At 42.9% G+C, this 18,175-nt stretch overlaps 1 protein-coding gene across 11 annotated transcripts in view; it reads left to right on the plus strand.

Annotated features, from left to right (window-relative positions):
- NPHP1 (nephrocystin 1) overlaps nt 1-16,841 on the plus strand; it is a 63,538-nt gene extending 46,697 nt beyond the window's left edge. For 5 of the 11 annotated variants that reach the window (XM_032652989.1, XM_032652993.1, XM_032652995.1 and 2 more), the window contains 5 exons: nt 935-1,034; nt 9,814-9,926; nt 11,930-12,003; nt 13,887-13,931; nt 15,387-16,078. In XM_032652989.1, the coding sequence (XP_032508880.1) occupies nt 935-1,034; nt 9,814-9,926; nt 11,930-12,003; nt 13,887-13,931; nt 15,387-15,659 (605 nt within the window). In that variant the 3' untranslated portion in view covers nt 15,660-16,078. Of the gene's footprint in view, nt 1-934; nt 1,035-9,813; nt 9,927-11,929; nt 12,004-13,886; nt 13,932-15,386 lie in introns of those variants that run through there. The other 6 variants (XM_032652991.1, XM_032652992.1, XM_032652988.1 and 3 more) reach the window with 4 other exon arrangements.
- The last annotated feature ends 1,334 nt before the right edge of the window (nt 16,842-18,175 follow it).

The raw sequence follows: 18,175 nt of genomic DNA on the forward strand, positions 1-18,175 counted from the left end.
CACTCTTCTGTGTTGCTTGCTTTCCTTTCCTTAAAGGTTAAACAAGCAGAAGATACATCAGAGAAGATACCTATAGTATAATGAGCGTAACACTTTTCACGTGAATTCACATTTTTAAAAATATGTCGTTTGATGTTAAAAATCTTAATCATTTTTATCTTAGTGCTTATTTTCTTGGTAGCATATTTGAGACTCTAAGGTAGGAAATTAGGATGCATGAGGACCCCTGTATTGGTTCCTTTTCATTGAACACTGGGCCACAGAATTAATAGAATAGGCCAATTCAGTGATTGCCTATTGCTAGGTCAAAGGGTGTAGACATTTGAAATTGTGGTATACATACCAGGTTGCCCTCCAAAAATACTGAGCATCTTTTAATGTGTTCATTGACCAGGAACTGTACTAGATAAAGGGAAAATGGAGAATAAGGCAGATATGGCCCTTGCCTCTTGGATCTCAGAGCCTGATGGGTTTGAAACTCCCCTCTAGCTCCTCAGACATCCCCCTCCTCGTTTCGTGATTTAGGACACAGCACTGCTGCCGCCCCAGCAATGCCAATCCCACCTTCTTGGAACAGGAAGGAGCTGGGATCTGGGATGCAGCTGGTTCTACTTGGAGTCAGACGTGCTTTTTAAACTCCCTTTTTCTTTGTCATCTGGCAGCAGTGACGCTGTCACGGTACCTGATGTAGTGGCAGCTCCAGGGGTGGGCTGGTTGGGTACATTCTGAAGGTCCTTAGGGCACGTCATACTTCATCAGTCCATTTAGGGCGTTTGGACGACTCCTGCCTCTCATACAATTCAGCCCCACTGGTGCTGAAAAGAACTTTGTCTTATTTTTATACGTAAAAAAATGTATATATAGTACTCTATTTTATTAGATTCACTGCCTAAGCACTTAAAGCTTTGAGATGTATTTTTTTATTTTTTTAAAGCACATGGTAGTGTTTTCCATCAGATGATGACAGCGAGAAGGCAGCCTCAGCTTCTAGTAAAACTGAGATCTTTGAACAGAAGATCAAGAAACATGCTAAGGTTGGTACCTGCTGTTACCTGTCCGGTGAACTTGGGCCCATTCAGTGTTTGTGGACCATCTCTGCTTCTGACTTCTCCATGTGCTTGGTCACCTTTTGTTAATTATTTTTCTTCCTCACTAATTCTTCTGCCAAGGATCAGTAGGGAAATGGAATAATAGTACATTTCAGATTAGCTTATTCTTCTGTTTACCAGTTAGCACAAATGATAGATGCGGTCAGAAATGGTATAGAAACTTTTGAGTCAACGGGACTTATCATCCACAGTCCTACCCTTAGGGAACTTTGGGGAACTTTTTTTAATGTCAAGTTTGTTGAGGTATAATTTACACGCAGTAAAATTTGCCCTTTTTAGTTTAAGTTCTTTGCGTTTTGACAAGTATATACAGTCATATAACTACCACACGGTCAAGATAGAGAATATTTCCATCACTATAAACAGTGAACTGATGCCCCTTTGTAATCAACTCTCCAGCTCTGGCCTCAGGCTACTGCTCCTCTGTTTTCTTTCTCAACAGTTTTGCCTTTTCCAGAATGTCCTACAAATGGACTCACACAATACATAGCCTTTTGAGTCTGGCGTCTTTCATTTAGCGTAACACAGTTGAGATACACCCATGCTGTTGCATGTGCTAGTGGTTTTTTCCTTTTTGTTCTAATTAGTATTCCATTTGGTGGATATACCATAATGTGTTTATTTATTCACTAGTTGATAGATACTTGGGTTGTTTCTGGCTTTGGGCAATTATGAATGAAGCTGCTTATATGTTTGCGTAAGAGTTTTTTTGTGTGTGGGGGCATGTCTTCCTTTCTCGTGGGTATAAGTACTTAGGAGTGGGATTCCTGGATCATCTGGTGTTTGTTTAACTTTATAAGAAACCGCCAAACTGGTTTCCAATATGACTATAGACCATTTTACACTCTCTCCAGCCACATATGAGAGTTCCAATTACTCCGTATTCTTGACAACATTTGATATGATCAGTTTTTTTCTGTTTTGCCCATTTTATTTATTTATTTATTTATTTATTTTTGGCTGCATTGGGTCTTCGTTGCTGCGCGCGGGCTTTCTCTAGTTGCAGCAAGCGGGGGCTACTCTTCGTTGCGGTGCACGGGCTTCTTGCGGTGGCTTCTCTTGTTGCGGAACACGGGCTCTAGGCGCGGGCTTCAGTAGTTGTAGCACTTGGGCTCAGTAGTTGTGGCACACGGGCTTCAGTAGTTGTGGCTTGCGGGCTCTAGAGCACAGGCTCCGTAGCTGTGGCACACGGACTTAGTTGCTTCATGGCATGTGGGATCTTCCTGGACCAGGGATCAAACCTGTGTCCCCTGCATTGGCAGGCAGATTCTTAACCACTGTGCCACCAGAGAAGTCCTTGCCCATTTTAATAAATGATTAGTGGTAGCTGTTGGTGGTTTTAATTTGCATTTTTTTCAGGGAGATTTTGCACTGGTAGAACCCCAGGTCAATCCATCTCTAACTCAGTAACCTCTTGGACAAGTCATTTACCATCTTTCTCAGGGTCTCAAGATCTACGTCTTTAAAATGGGCATAATAATAATATTAACCCCATCAAGCTCTAAAGAGGTTTAAGGAAAAGAAAATATATAAAACACTTAGCTAGTACGTGGCACGCAGTAACACACAGTAAGTACCAGCTATAATTATTACTATTATATAGTAATAGCTATATTATAAACGGCTATAGCTAGTACTATTATTATTATCAGATGTCTAGATAAATGTAAATATAATGACAGGTGGCTGGCACTGTCATTACATTTGTTCAGATGAGGATGTGCTATGTAGCTGGTAGGATCAGGGGGATTCAAAAGAAGCTTTGAAGGTTTGGAAGAGGTGCCATTTGATGATGTGGAGATGTGGAGAGTACGCAGTGGACAGGAGGGGCAGAGGGAGGAGCGTGGCTTGGGAACAGAGACTGATGCAGTTGACTGGTCCCACAGTGACCTGCTCTCTGCTCGCGGATTATCAGGAAGCAGGGAACCTTGGCCCACCTCTGTGAACGGTTGCTTTTCTCATTCTAGATCATGCTCCCAGTTTAAATATCCCTTGTTCTTATCTCTAGTACTGAAATGTGTATTATAATTATAGTGTTAACAGTTAAATCTTTCAATAACCATTAATTACAGGTTCGTGGGTAGTATTCATTCTCTTGGCTTTTTTTTTTCCTGGATGTTCATAGAGCCTATAAATTCCCTTTTTTTGGCCAATCTTTCCTTGGACAGTTTTTATTTTTCAAGATTAATAAAAGCAGCACAGTAGCGGTCTTTGTAGAAGAAAAGCTAGAATCCTGTTTGGCCTCATTCTTCCTACGTCTTCAGCCTCCCGCCACCCCTCTTGTTGATAAGCTTTCGAGAGTCCGAAGCACTCCCAAGCGTGTCTGTCAAGCACAGCTCTTAATAGCGTTTCTTTGGCCCCAAATACCAGTTTGCAGATACGCTTTACAATCTAGAGATCAAATCTGACTTGGGTGTGCAGCGGTCAGATGGGCGGGCCCGTTCTCCCAAAGCAATGAACGTTCTCCTGCATGCTGGGTTCTCAAAGAAGGGTCCCAGGTCCTCATCCTCTGACCTCAGGAACTGAGCCCTTGTTGGTTACAGCATACAGTAAGCACCCGAAAAATGTTTGTGAAATAATTTCCAAGTAGAGCTCTTCCTGCTGGTTTAAAAGTGGTCAGGAGCTCTGCTCTGCCTTCTCCGGTCCCTGGCCTCCCCCACCTTGTCTTGGTGTGCGCTCCTGTCTCCTCCCAGAGCCCCGAGAGAGACCTGAGCACCGTCTTGAAATTGCCGCTCCACTTTGCCTGATTCAGAAATGCGCTCTGCTCTCCTGGTGGTGTCAAGCGTGGGCCGCAGGGCCCGCCGGCCTCAGGCAGGCTCTCCCAGGGGCAGACCGTGGGCATGGTGAAGCCAGAGGCCTTGGGCCCTACTGCCGGGCCATGGGCTGGTGTGCGAGGGCTGTGCTGTGGGTCCAGGATGAGAGGCTGGGATCTGGCCTGTGCACCCTGGAGGTGGAGCCTCGGGCGGGGCTGACCCTTCTCAGTCTCCTCTCCCTGACCTGCCACCTGCAGTGAGTGGGGAAAGAAGGCGGATGATGCTACCAACAGCCCTCCTCCTTCTCTCCTCCAAAAGCCCATCCCGCCTCTGTCCCCACTCTCCCTTGCTTAAGAACTTCATCTTTTGGGATTTCCCTGGTGGTCCAGTGGTTAAGACTCCACGCTTCAACTGCAGGGGGCACAAGTTCAGTCCCTGGTTGGGGAACTAGGATCCTCTGTGCCGCAAAAGAAAAAACAAAACAAAAACAAAATACCCTTCATCTTATGTATATGTGTAACTGATTCACTTTGTTATAAAGCAGAAACTAACACACCATTGTAAAGCAATTATACTCCAATAAAGATGTTAAAAAAAATAAAAATAAATAAACCCTTCATCTTTGTTTAGCCAGATTTCTCTGCTTGAAGGAGAAGGGACAGGGGCTCATTTTGTTATGCCAAGGGACCTACAAAACTGCGGGCAGGGCCAAGGGTGGGAAGCCCAGTTATAATCTGCATTAGTGCCCAGTTTCCCCAGTATCCTTGCTGGTTGGCTTCATCCTGCCCTCTCACCAGCCAGCAGTCTTCCGTGTGTGTCTCCTTTGGCTGTCAGGAGCCCTGTGAAAATCCGATGAATCAACGTGGACTCGTCTCCTTGACCAAAGAAACAGCACCAGAATCCTGTCCCTGGGTCTCCTTTTATGGAGACAACTCTGACCATGTTGACCCTCAGCTGAGACGGAAGAGGGAGCAAATAGGTCCTCCTGTTTCACCAAGACTTGCCTTTCTGATTTTGGAGCTGTTTTTTTGATGGAGTTTAACTTGGTGTGGTTTGGCCAAATGCATGCTTTTAAGCCTCTGATGAGGGAAAGCCCTGAATTTAGACCCAGACTCCCAGAGCACGGGTTCTGAATACCGAGACATACTGGTCTGTGGCAGTAGGCTACATGCCTGTATATAAATTTGCTACAAATTTGTTTATTTTCCTTTGCTCTTTGGATGTATGCCATCTTTTTTTCTCTTTTACTTCCATTGTATTATTGCTAAAAATAAATGAAGTAATAGTGTTGCTTGCCGGGGACCCAGTATCATGTTTATTGCCCTTCTGTTGGTCTGTCTGTGAGGTCAGAAAGAAGTATATCTTTACTTCTTCAGCTCAGAGCTTCCTGGTCACCTTGGATTTGGGAAAATCAAAGGATTTCCCTAAAGGAAGCTCTGATAAAGAGCCAGCAGCATTGCTTCGTGTTATGGGGAGGTGCTAGAAGGAAAGGAGTGCCAGCACTGTGGGCGCTGAAGGCCTCCACTGCAGGCTGGCCGCGATGCCTGCCAGACAGAGCAGGCCGATCTGGGAGAGAAGGGGAGGAGAGAATGGAAGGAAGGTTCCACCCCTTCCCCTCGTAAAATTAATGTCTGTTTCTCAGCATGAGACATGAGTTTGGGCATGCTGCTGAAACACTGCCCACGTGAGCCATAGACCGGAGGGCGGGGTGTAGAACAACTCTTGGAATCACAGCATGAACACCGAGAAGGCATGTGGTGGCATCGAGGCAGCTTAAATGTTCCCCTGCAGCCAATCTGAAATCTAGGTCAGGGGTATACACGATCAGAATTTTAGCGGGGCTGGAAAAGGATGACTTCTGGCTCTGTGTACGAAATGCTCTATATGAATCTAAGTGTGGTAAGAGAATCTATCTTGTGTTTTGGGGCATTTCTAGAATGCAAGGGTTAGGGAGTGGTCAAGGATACGTATCTAAATTCTGTGAAACTAGTCATAGGGACCCATCACTCCTGTACCATCCCTGGGGTCATGTTCATTCTGCTCTCTTTCAGCAGGCTGGAAGCCTGGATGTTACCTCTGTGATTAATTTTCCCTTCTAAAATTCTCATCCTAGAAGTTAGAGTGAAGGATTATTTTCTGAAGTTAAAGTCTCCTTTAACTTTAGGTGGTTTCCCTTAGCCCAAAGACATCTTCCTCTTGGTAGAGGACATTGTTTGCAAGGTTTTCGAGATTTCCTATACGCTCTTTCTTCATGCTTAGTGACAGAGTTCATGTATTTCTAAAAATAACACAGAAAATGTGTGTTTAGAATGATTCAAGACATTTTCTTGAGTATCTGCTAAGGTTAATTCTGGTGCTTATTCTCAGTAAGTATTTAGTGTGTACCAGGTGTCAGGTTTTAAAGCACTCACTTGTATTTCCAGATTATATTTTGAAATCTCAATATTTGAAATGTTATTTCTATTTTTTTATTCCCAAGTATTTTCTTTCTTTCAGTGCTATTAGATATGCTATTAAATGAAATTGAAGTTTTCATTTCCTTTTCAAATTGTTCATTGTTAGTATATAGAAACATGACTGATTTGTGTATGTTGATTTTATATCCTGCAACTTTGCTGCACTTGTTTATTAGTTCTAAGTTTTGTGTGTGTGTGTGTGTGTGTGTGTGTGTGTGTGTGATCTTTAGGGTCTTCTACATATGAAATCACGTTGTGTGTGAACAGAGATAATTTTACTTCTTTTTTTTTCTAACTTAGATGCTTTTTATTCATTTTTCTTGCCTGACTGCTCTGGCTAGGGCTTCCAGTAATATGTTGAATAAAAGTGGTGAAAACGAGCATCCTTGTCTTGATCTTGATCTTAGAGGGAAAGCCTCCCGTCTCCTCCATTGAGTATGAGGTTAGCTATGGGCTTTTCATATACGGCCATTATTACGTTGAGATAGTTTCCTTCTATTCCTAGTTCGTTGGGTGTTTTTATTATGAAGATATGTTGCATTTTGTCAGATGCTTTCAGCATCAGCTAAGAAAATCACGTGTTTTTTTTTTTCCTTGATTCTGTTAGTGTATTACATCGATTGATTTTCTTATTTTGAACCATCCTGGCCTTGTAGGAATAAATCCTACTTGCTCATAGTGTATAAAACTTAATGTGCTGTTGAATTATGTTTGCTAGTATTTTGTTGAGGAGTTTTTGCATCAGTGTTCATCAGGGATATTGGTCGGTAGTTTTTTTGTTGTGTCTTTGTCTGGCTTTGGTATCAGGACAATGCTGGCTTCACAGAATGAGTTTGGAAGTATTCCTTTCATTTCAGTTTTTCAGAAGAGTTTGAGAGGGATTGGTATTAATTCTTCTTTAAATGTTTGGTAGAATTCATCAGTGAAGCCATCTGGTCCTGGGGTTTTCTTTGTTGGCAGGTTTTTGATTACTATTAAGTCTCCTTTCTGGTTGTAAGTCTGTTCAGATTTTGTATTTATCATTCAGTCTTGGTAGGTTGTGTGTTTCTAGGAGTATGTCTGTTTTATCTAGATTATCTAATTTGTTGGCATACGATTATTCATAGTACTCTTTTATAATCCTTTGTAATTTTTGTAAAATCAGTAATAATGTCTCCTTTCATTTCTGATTTTAGTAACTTGAGTCTTCTCTCTTTTTTTCTTAGTCAATCTAGCTAAAGGTTTGTCGATTTTTTTTTTTTTTTTTTTTAGGTTTGTCGATTTTATTTGTCTTTTCAAAGAACCAGCTCTGCTTTCATTGATATTCTCTGTAGTTTTCTATTCTCTATTTTGTTCATTTCTGCTCTAATCTTTATTATTTCTTTTCTTCGGCTACTTCGGGTTTCATTTGTTTTTCTTTTCAAGCTCCTTAAGGTGTAACGTTAGGTTGGTGATTTGAAATCCTTCTTCTTTTTTAATGTAAGTATTTATAGCTATAAATTTTCCCTCTTAACTGCTCTTACTGCATCCCATAAGTTTTGGTGTGTTGTATTTTCATTTTATTTGTCTCAAGATATTTTCTGATTTCCCGTGTGATTTCTTCTTTGAGCCATTGGTTGCTTAAAAGTATGTTGTTTGATATCCACATATTTGTGAATTTTCCAGTTTTCCTTCTGCTGTTGATTCCTAGTTTCATTCCATTGTGATCAGAAAATGTACTTTGGGGGCTTCCCTGGTGGCGCAGTGGTTGAGAGTCCGCCTGCCGACGCAGGGGACACGGGTTTGTGCCCGGTCCGGGGGGATCCCACATGCCACGGAGCGGCTGGGCCCGTGAGCCATGGCTGCTGAGCCTGCGCGCCCGGAGCCTGTGCTCTGCAACGGAAGAGGCCACAGCGGTGAGAGGCCCACGTACCGTGGAAAAAAAAAAAAAAAAATGTTGAAAAGAAAATGTACTTCAGAAAAAAGAAAATATACCTTGTATAATTTGTCTTTTAAATTGTTAAGACTTGTTTTGTGGCCTAATGTATGACCATATATGTTAAGAGAAGGTCCTGGAGAATGTCCCATGTGCACTTGAGAAAAATGCGTATTCTGCTATTGGGCAGAGTGTTCTGTATATGTCGGTCAGTTGCAGTTGGTCTGCGGTGTTGTTCAAGTTCTCTTTCCTTATTGATCTTCTGTCTGATTGTTCTATCCCTTATTGAAAGTGGGATATTGAAGTCCCCTACTAGGATTGTAGACCTATTTCTCTTCACTTTTGTCACTGTTTACTTCATATATTTAGGAGCTCTGATGTCTGTTGTGTATGTTTATAACTGTTATATCTTCTTGATGAATTGACCCTTTTATCATTATATAATATCTTTCATTGTAACAGCTTTTTGGCTTAAGGTCTGTCTTGTCTGATGTTAGTATAGCTATCCCTGCTCTCTTTTTGTTTACTATTTGCATGGAATATCTTTAACTATCCTTTCATTTTCAACCTATGAATGTCCTTAGATCTAGAGTGGGTCTCTTGTAGACACAATATAGTTGGATCCTGTTTTTTTAATCCATTCTGCCAATCTATGTCTTTGGGTTGGGGAGTTTAATCCATTTACATGTAAAATAATTACTAATAGGGAAGGACTTAATTGCCATTTTGTTATTTGTTTTCTATATGTTTTAAGGGTATTTTTGTCCCTCCTTTCCTCCCTTACTGCCTTCCTTTGTTTTTAATTGATTTTTTTTGTAATGATACATTTTGATTTCCTTTTCTGTATATTCTATACATTTTTTTTGTGGTTACCATGAGGATTACATACAACATCCTAAAGTCCTTACAGTCTGTTTTAAACTGATATCAATGTAACTTCAATATTGAAATTTTCTTGTCCTTGAGACCTTACTACAGTATGTACCAGGCATTGCATCAAGCATTCCACATTTACCTCATTTTAATCCTTTTAGTAACCTGAGATGCAGCTATGACTATCTGTGTTCTACAAATGAAGAAACCAAAACACAAGGCGAATAAATAATTAACCCCAAATCACATAGCTAGGAGGTAGCACAGCAAAGTCAGAATTCAGTCTGATCTGCCACACCCTCCTGTATTCCACCCAGCACCGGGAACAGTCTGAACTCATTTCCTCTGCATTGGTCACATCGGGTGAGGTGGAAACATGGCTTTGTTAAAACTTGTAGCTGACTAGTCCCGTTCTTTCTAAAACACATAATTGATCACTTTTATTTTTTATTCGACATTTAACATGGGTGTATATGCGAACGTGGAAACACAGGAATGGTAACCCAGAGTCGCAACTTGAAAGTACACACGTAAAAATAAAAGTTTTCTGAAATTTAACGTGGTCAACTTATGGTGGAAGTTTTCCTCAAAATTATTAAAAACTTTTTTCAATAATGAAGCGAAACTTGAAACTCTTCATTCGAGTAATAAGTATACATTTTGAAAACACCGTAGGTTGGATCGTAGGGGATTGTTTAATGAATACATTTTTTTTTCTTCTTTAATAGTCTACTGCCGGAAACATTAATTGGAAGTATGTGCTCCGTTCATTTGTTGATATTTTATCGCCAGATTCTTGGAGACGTGCTCCTGAAAGACAGGACACGCATGCACAGCGCTGGTGAGAAGTCTTTGCAGTTTCCTCGCGCACAACAGTGCATCACGCTTTGAGTAAATGTAACCTCTGCCAGCCTTTATCTTCTGCTTCTGAAGGTGACATTTGGAATAAAATATTTAGAATAGCATCAGTGTCAATCACTTACTTCAGACGCAAAGCATTGTGCTCAGTGCGCATCCTGTGTGAGCTCCGTACGTGTTCCGTTCTTTACGATATACACTTTTTACCATTCAGATTCTGGGGACTTGAGATCCTAAATTTCAGCTATAATCGTATTTTCCTTTAATGTCTTTAATAACGTTTTTACTACGTGTTTGATATGTATGTCATCTTTTTTGGAAAGAGACCAAAATGACCCAAAATAACTGGTTCTTAATGCAAGAAGTTTAAAAATCAATAAAATTGGTGAATCCAGGTAAGAGGTGTTCAGGGGTTCTATTTTTACTCTTGCAACTTTTTTGTCAGCTTGAAACTTTTTCCAAGTGAAATGTTAAAAAGTAATTTTAAAAAATCAGTGAGCTGTCACACATGATTGAACTTGCACAGAGATATGCATGTGTTGTAAGAATTACTTTCAGAGAAAGTTGAATTTTATTGGATATTCCTTATTGAGTGCCTAGTATATGCCAGGCATTGTGCCAGGACCCAGCGATGAATGAGACAGGCACCATCATCCCTACTCTCGTGGAGCAACAGACTTCAAACACAAAATTATAGGAATAATCCTTTTCAACCTCAAGTGTTCTGAAGGGAAATACACAACAAGAGCGTACCCTAGGAAGACCTGAATTAATTCATAGGATGAGGGAAGGCTTCTCTGGGCAAGGAATATTTAAGAGAAGACCTGAGAGAGGAGTTAGACATACAGGGGAGATGGGTGGGGGCGGATCCTTTCTGGATAGAGGGACCAGCATGTCTGAAGACCCAAGGCAAGAAAACGGGAGTGCACTGGAGAGATTGAAATTGAAGGCAGGCCCGTGTGGCTAGAATCGAGGGAGAGGGAGATGACTCGGCTCTCATGGACAAGTGGAGTTCATGGTTAGACACGAGTCCCCTCCCAGGGACACACCACCTGGATAGGTAGGTAGAAATGGAACTACCTAGAGTCAGAGAAGCACCAACATTTCTCAAGGAATAATTGTAATTCTAAAGGAAGGACAGTTTAAGCCTTTTAGTCGCCACTTGCCTCAGAATTTGTTTCAATGACTCTAGAAAAACTTCACGAACGACCCGGCTCCTTAAAGAGGAGAAGGCTTATTAGTTCTCCTATAGGTAGGGAGAAGCCTACTCAGAATTGTTGGCTTCATTTGAATCTGCACATCAGAATAAACTTAGTAAGACCTAGAGGGAGGATTTTTCTCTACCGAGGACACAAGATTATAGAAGTCATTGCCCTTGCCGTTTCTGAAGTGTCCTTCCTGGTGGGCCTCTTTGCACAGCCCTCCACGTGCCACTGTTGATTGTGAAATATCAGTATTCTGCACAGTATTTAGGCACGTGGTCAGAATCCCCAACTCCTCATTCCTTCCGATGTCATCCAGCACCATCCGTTGGCCCCAGGCTGGGCAGGAGCTGCCCCGCCCTCCACCTCCTTTCCCTTGGTGCCCCTGGTTCCCACTCAGCCTCCTGAGAGTGTGGGAGCCTCCTAATTGGAAGATTTCTCTTACCACACCACACTCATGAGGAGGAAAGAGAGGTTGGAGAAACAACACAGAAGAACAAAATGTTCTAGTCTTACTCTGTTCAGAGCCACTTTACTCCCACCTAAAAGCTTTATCTACTTGGTACCAGACTCATTTCGGACTTCCCCGGGGTGTGGATACAGGGGCAGATGGAGGCTGAGGGGGCAGCTTCCAGCCCTCCGAGAGGTTAAAGTGGGTAGAATGTGTTATCAACAGATCCTGTGGCACAGTAATTTCAATCTGAATGAATGTTTTTATGTCTGTTGCTGTAAAACACATTGGCTGAAGTTTATATAAAATCCTTTTTATTCTTTTGTATTTCAGATTTGATTAGTAATCCAGTGCTGGCCACCTTTCCCAAGCTCCTGGAGCAGCCTGACCTAATGGACGCACTCAGGGTGGGTAGTGTGATGGAAACCTGGTGGGTTCTAAAGGCGGTTAGACACACTGCATAATGAGTTCTGACACCAGCTCTAGGCTTCTATTTGGATGATGTCTCCCGATCCCCGTCCCTTGTCCAGCTAACTTGGTCTCATCTGTCCTTTCTTACTATGGAGGTTACTTCCCCAGGGCTGCCTTCCCTGACCCCATAAGCAGATGGAGTGCCTGCCTTCTACCCCGTTGCAGTCTCCTCCCTATTGTTTGTTCCTTGACTTAAGGTGGCCACCGATTGTGTCCTGAGAGCAAAAATCCAAAATGGTTTGTTAGATAAATTGACTGAGTTTTCAGGGGAGAATCAGGGCCTGCATATCATTTTTATTTTAATTTGAAGTTTGTTATCTGTTGTATGAAAAAGCAGCTGGGTATTAGGTTGAACCACGTGAAATCTCTAATTTTTAGCCATTTATTGGCCTTCAAAAACGGCAGTTTCACAAAGTTCAACTTAAATATTAGAATCAACAAGTATTAGGCCCATGACGCAAATACTCAGATAACATAAGTGCCGCAGGGGATGTGTAATCCAGGTCCTTGCAGATGTAAAGGAGGCAGCATGTAAAGATCAGCAGCCTGTTTCATTAAAGAGGTCCTCAGGGAGATGCACCTAATGAAAGCCTGGGGGCCAAGCGGGGTTTCGACATACTGGGACGGGAGAAGAAGACATCACAGGTGGGAGGGTCAGCACAAGCAAACATTTTGAGGCAGGAGGGAAGAGGGCGTGCTCTTGAGGAGAGCAGACGACCCCGTCTGGCCTGTCGGATGTCAATCTGTAGACGGTCAAGGGCGATCTCAGTCTCATCCTGTGAGTGAAGAGTGTGGTAGGTGGTGGGCAATCCATGAAGGGTTTTGCTTTAGGGACCCCGGACAGCACAGAGACGTGGAGAAGCACGTGCGCAGGAGGGAGGGGAGCTGTGTTGGGAGGTGAGTCCTCTTGATAAGGAGGGAGGCCATACGGCCTGGCGGAGTCGGAAGGAGGAAGCATCGTCTACACAGGTTTTTATTAGACTTTGAAACTGATTTCACGCGCTGGTTTGGCTGGGGAGGGGGTGTCAACAGCAATGATGAGGTTTTAGCAAAAAGATGTAAGAAAATGTTCTTGACATATGCTTATCTGTAATTTCAGACAAGCTCATCTGGCACTATAGTTAAATAATGCAGAATTTCTCTTTCTTCCCCTATAAAGCATTAGTATATTAATATTTACTTGTTATACAAAACGTACATACATTGATTCATTCAACAGATATTTCAGGAGAGCCCGCTATGGCTAAGGCACCATGCTGGGCCCTGGAAGGTCTTTGATTCATACTTCCGTGGGGTTAATTGAACTCTGGGTTTTTTATTTCTTTAAAGAAGCTTTTGTGAAACTTGGTGCACAGATTGGAAATATTTACTTGCAAAGCTGTACTTCATTCTACCTCTCCCTGTCCACTGTCCTCATCTCGGCAAACAGAATTGTCGAGGAGTATGGTATTTGGCAGAATTTTCTATTTTCATGACCGTCTTACCTTGAAAGCTTAATGGTATTTTATTGTTTAGGAGCTGCGTTGGTGCAGTTTGCATGCATGTGTTAGCGTTGCCCTGATTCTCTGTTCTTAAATTAGTTTTGACTTGTAAGAATCACGGGCTCCTGAGGAATCGTTCACTGATACATCCTGCCTAGTCGGTCTGGTTCTGGGTCATTAGCACTCGATGGCTAATTAGAGATTCACGCCTTACATGTGCAGGGTCTGTACAGTGTTTGTAATCCTGTCCGTAAGTTTCATTACAGAGTGAAGTTGCAGAGGTGTGGCAAAGACTTGTGAATACTCGGATTAACGTAATATTTCTATTTGCTTTTTAGAGTTCCTGGGCTGAGAAAGAGAGTACCCTAAAAAGATCAGAGAAGGTAACGTGATTGTGCCCCCCGAGCTTCACACGTTTTGTGCTCCGTGTCTGCCGCACACCCTCATCATGCCTCTGTTTTAGCTGAAGTTACCATGGTCCTAATCCCTCTTGACAGTTAAACGGTGTTATTACGGTTGCAAAGACACCTTCCCAGAAGGGTTATGGGTGATGGATTCCAAGTGTGAAAAGAAACACTTGATCGAGACAGTCATTTCAGATCACTGAGTTTACTGAACTGAGGGGAACTTTCTAAGCCAAAGTGTCCCAGTTGGCTATCAAATTTCTCTCATTTAAAAAAAAAAAAATTCCCCTAGCTCTCAAAGTCCGTATCAGGTAAGGAGAGGGAAGAGGAAAATTGGCATAAGCTGTAGCACACATTGAAAGCAGGCATGGCTGTGCTTATGTGGCCGGAGAGTGTGGTCATTACAGAACTTGCGGTGATCAGTGAGTAGTGGCTTGACTGCTCTAGTCTGGGATTGACAAACTTTTCTGGTAAAGGGCCGGAGAGTAAATATTTTTGGCTTTGCAGGCCACGTGTGTCTGTCTCAAACACCCAGCTCTGCCACTGAAACGCAGGGCAGCTTCAGGCAATATGTAAACACCTGGGCAGGGCTGTTTTCTGTGAAACTATTTCTAAAAAGAGATGGCAGTGGGCTGCATTGGGCCCATGGTCCATGCTTTTAGGACTACTAATCTGAACTTTTCATTAGCCTCCAGGAATCATGGGAGAACAAAGACACTAAAAATTGAAAAAAAAAAAGTGTATATATTGTATCCTTATTTGAGTTTTTGTTTGACTAAGACTGGCAGGTTTAATGCCCTTCTAGCTTGGCAGTGGACAGGTGCTGGGCCTCGGGCCTGTAGAAGCTGCCTCTCCACACACAGTAGCCAGCGGGGGCCACATCGCAGTGTAGACCGCCACCTCGGCTGTGATGCCCACCCCAGCTGTCGGAGCCGGGCCGCTGCCCGCGTGGGTATTGCCCAGCTCTTGTTATGGGGAGGCGGGGCTGACAACACATTCCTACTGCTTGGGGCTCCTTTCTCTGGATTTCACGCAGAGCCCTTGCTACCCTTCCCCCGTATCACCTTGACCTCATTCAGCAATACAGCTGACTTCACATCGTGTCTTAGTTCCATTTACCTGGATCCGCACCCTTGTCCCCGGATTAGATTCTGGCACCCCAGTCTGCTTGATGGCACTCAGGGGGCACCCTGGCCTCAAGGAGCCCCTTGCAGACCCTCAGAGAGAACCACTTGTCTCTCTCCGCGGTGACTCCTGTTGTGTCCACGTCCTGACTGAGCAGCCGATTCAGAGCCGACTACCTGCCAGACACTGATGGCACCTCCCTCCCGCCCCCTAGACGGCTTCTAGTTAACAGAGCTCATGCAGTGTAACACTTGAGGAGTAATGAGCTGGGTCCACTCACAGTCACTGGTGGTGCCGGTGTTTTCGCAGAGAGACAAGGAGCTCCAGAAGGCCGTGTTCCTCCTGGTTTACCACGACTGCGCGCTTCCCCTCCTCCACTGTGCGCTCCTGCCTCCGTTCAGGTGGGCAGAGGAGGAGACCGAGGCCGCGCGATGGAAGGTCATCGCCGACTTCCTCAAGCAAAGCCAAGAAAACGAGGGCGCCCTCCAGGCTCTGCTGTCGCCAGCGGGGCTCCATGAGCCTTTCGACATTTCAGAGCAGACCTACGACTTCTTGGGTGAGATAAGAAAGATCGCAGCCTGACAGCGGTGCCCCTTGACCTTCCCCTTCCCGCTGAATCTGATAGACCCTCCATGACAACCTGCGTCACGTGAGAAAACCAGAAGTAACTGTCCCATCATAACTTAGGCTTTATTCTCTTTTGTTCAGGCCACATTCTGTAAGAAATATTTATCTGGTAATTTGAATATGTGTTAATACAATGAAGTAAATTTTTATGAGAAATACTGTTATATCTAAATTTAAAGAGAATTTTTTTTCAAAAACCAACTAACAAATTTTTGTTTTGTTTTTCTTTTTTATTGAGTACACTTACTTACCATATTATGAAAGTTTCAGGTATACAGTATAGTGATGAACAATTTTTAAAGATTATACTCCACTTAAAGTTATTAATACCGGCTCTATTCCCTGTGCTGTACAATATATCCTTGCAGCTTATTTATTTTATACTTAATAGTTGTGCCTCTTAATCCCCTACCCCTATCTTGCCTCTCCCCACTGGTAACCACTAATTTGTTCTCTATATCTGTGAGTCTGTTTCTTCTTTTCTTATTGAAGTATAGTTGCTTTACAATGTTGTGTTAATTTCTTCTGTAGAGCAAAGTGACTCAGTTATACATATATATACACTCTTTTTTATATTCTTTTCCATTATGGTTTATCATAGGATATTGGATATAGTTCCCTCTGCTCTGCAGTAGGACCTTGTTGTCCGTCCATTCTGTATGTAATACCAAGTAACAAATTTAAGTTCACTGTATCTATAGATTTATATGAAAGCAAGATGTTATCAAAAGCTAAATTTATGACTGTTCAAGGAAGTGAAAATATAATCCACAGACTAGGAGAAGATATTTGCAAATGATATATCTGATAAGAGTCTAGGACCCAGAATATGTTAAATATATGATTTTGCTAATAAACTTTGTGTTGTGAAATGTAGGGGAAATCAGTAATCTATTGGAGAAAGCTGTGCTATTAATCACTGAATTCAGTCTAATATTTGAATGTGGTTTATTCTAATTAGATATAAAAACAGAATCTAGTTTTACCTTTTCAAGTCCATATAATTGGTGCTCTTAAAAAGAAAATAAAACAAAACAAGAAAACACCCCCAGGCTTTGGGGACTAAGTTACCCCACCCCTGTGTCAAAGAACAAAGATTTTGTTGCATTTCAAATAAACCTGTAACTGCCAGTGAAACTGTCCCAAGCCTTCACTGTGAGTGATAACAGTACAGAGGGCGTTTGTTGAGTGCCTGCTGCGTATGTTCTCATTTACTAGGTTAGCGCTCACAGCTACTATAGGAGGCCAGCACTGGTTTTTTTCCTGTATTACTACAGCTGAAGAAACAGGCCAGGCAGATTCGATAATTTTCCTAAAGTCAGAGCGAGTAAGTGGCACAGCTAATGTACCTCGTAGAGACACCATGTATCATCTACAGCCTAAGACACTGCCCTCATCAGTGCAAACATTTAAGAATTGCATGTGAAAATAAAACATGAGAAGGCTATTGGAAGAAAAAGACGATCAAATTAGAGTTTAACCTAAACTATCAGAGCACCAACTGAGGAACTTTTTTGGACAGCGTGCTGCCTTAAAGGAGGCATTTACTTTTAGAGATCCATTGTATTATGAAACTCCTGGGCTACATCTTTAGTCAGCTTCCGCTAAACCCTTAACCGAAACTCAACGTGGGCCTTCATCTCCGAACTTAACATGGTATGAAAGGGCTTCCAGCCACAAATGTCATGAGAGAACATGGCCTCGGAGAAGAGATTTCACTACGTCTCCACCGCCCCCCCAGACCCCACCCCATGCCCTCAGTGACGTGTGGGAAACCATCATGACGAGCTGCCTGTCCCCTTCCCAGGGCGATGCCTTTCTCCCTCTGGGAGCATGGCCCTCCACAGCTCCTGCTGCAGGAGAGGGGTTCCTGCCTGTGTAAGTGGAGGTGGCAAGCGTATGTACAGAGATTTCCCGGTTCTGTCAGAGTTGTCTCATCTTAGGTCCCTGCTGTCTGGTTTGAGAGAACATGAAACCATGTCACTCCCCGTTGCGAAGGTCATTTTTCTGTAGGCTCTTTAATTCCTAGCTGCCACCTTTTACTTTTTCTAATCATTTAGCTTATTCTTAGCATCAAGCCAGAGGTGGGGCATTCTGAGTGAAAGAAAATATTGCTGGTGAATTCCCTTCAGTGAATGCATGGCGTGGAGCGAGGGAGCTTTCCTTAGAGGGTGTTTTCACAGACTGTCTTCTGTGTTCATTTGAAATGTGTCGTGCTTGACGAATGCGGCCAACTTCAGGGTTTCTGACACATAAGCAAAACACCGAGACAGGAGAGAAAACAGTTTCAGTCATGCTCAGGCCCAAAAGGAAGGCGCGGAGGCAGTTGGCCCGCAAGGAGGAGGCTGTTCCGCAGGGGTGAGCGTGTCTCTGCCATCGAGAGGCTGAAGTTCCCTCCTCAGTCAATGGAGGCTTTTTTTTTTCAAAACAATGAAACCTCTCTGGCTTTTTAATGCCACCTTTTAGCTTCC

Source organism: Phocoena sinus, chromosome 13, assembly GCF_008692025.1.
Source record: "Phocoena sinus isolate mPhoSin1 chromosome 13, mPhoSin1.pri, whole genome shotgun sequence".
NCBI classification, from domain to species: Eukaryota; Metazoa; Chordata; class Mammalia; order Artiodactyla; family Phocoenidae; genus Phocoena; species Phocoena sinus.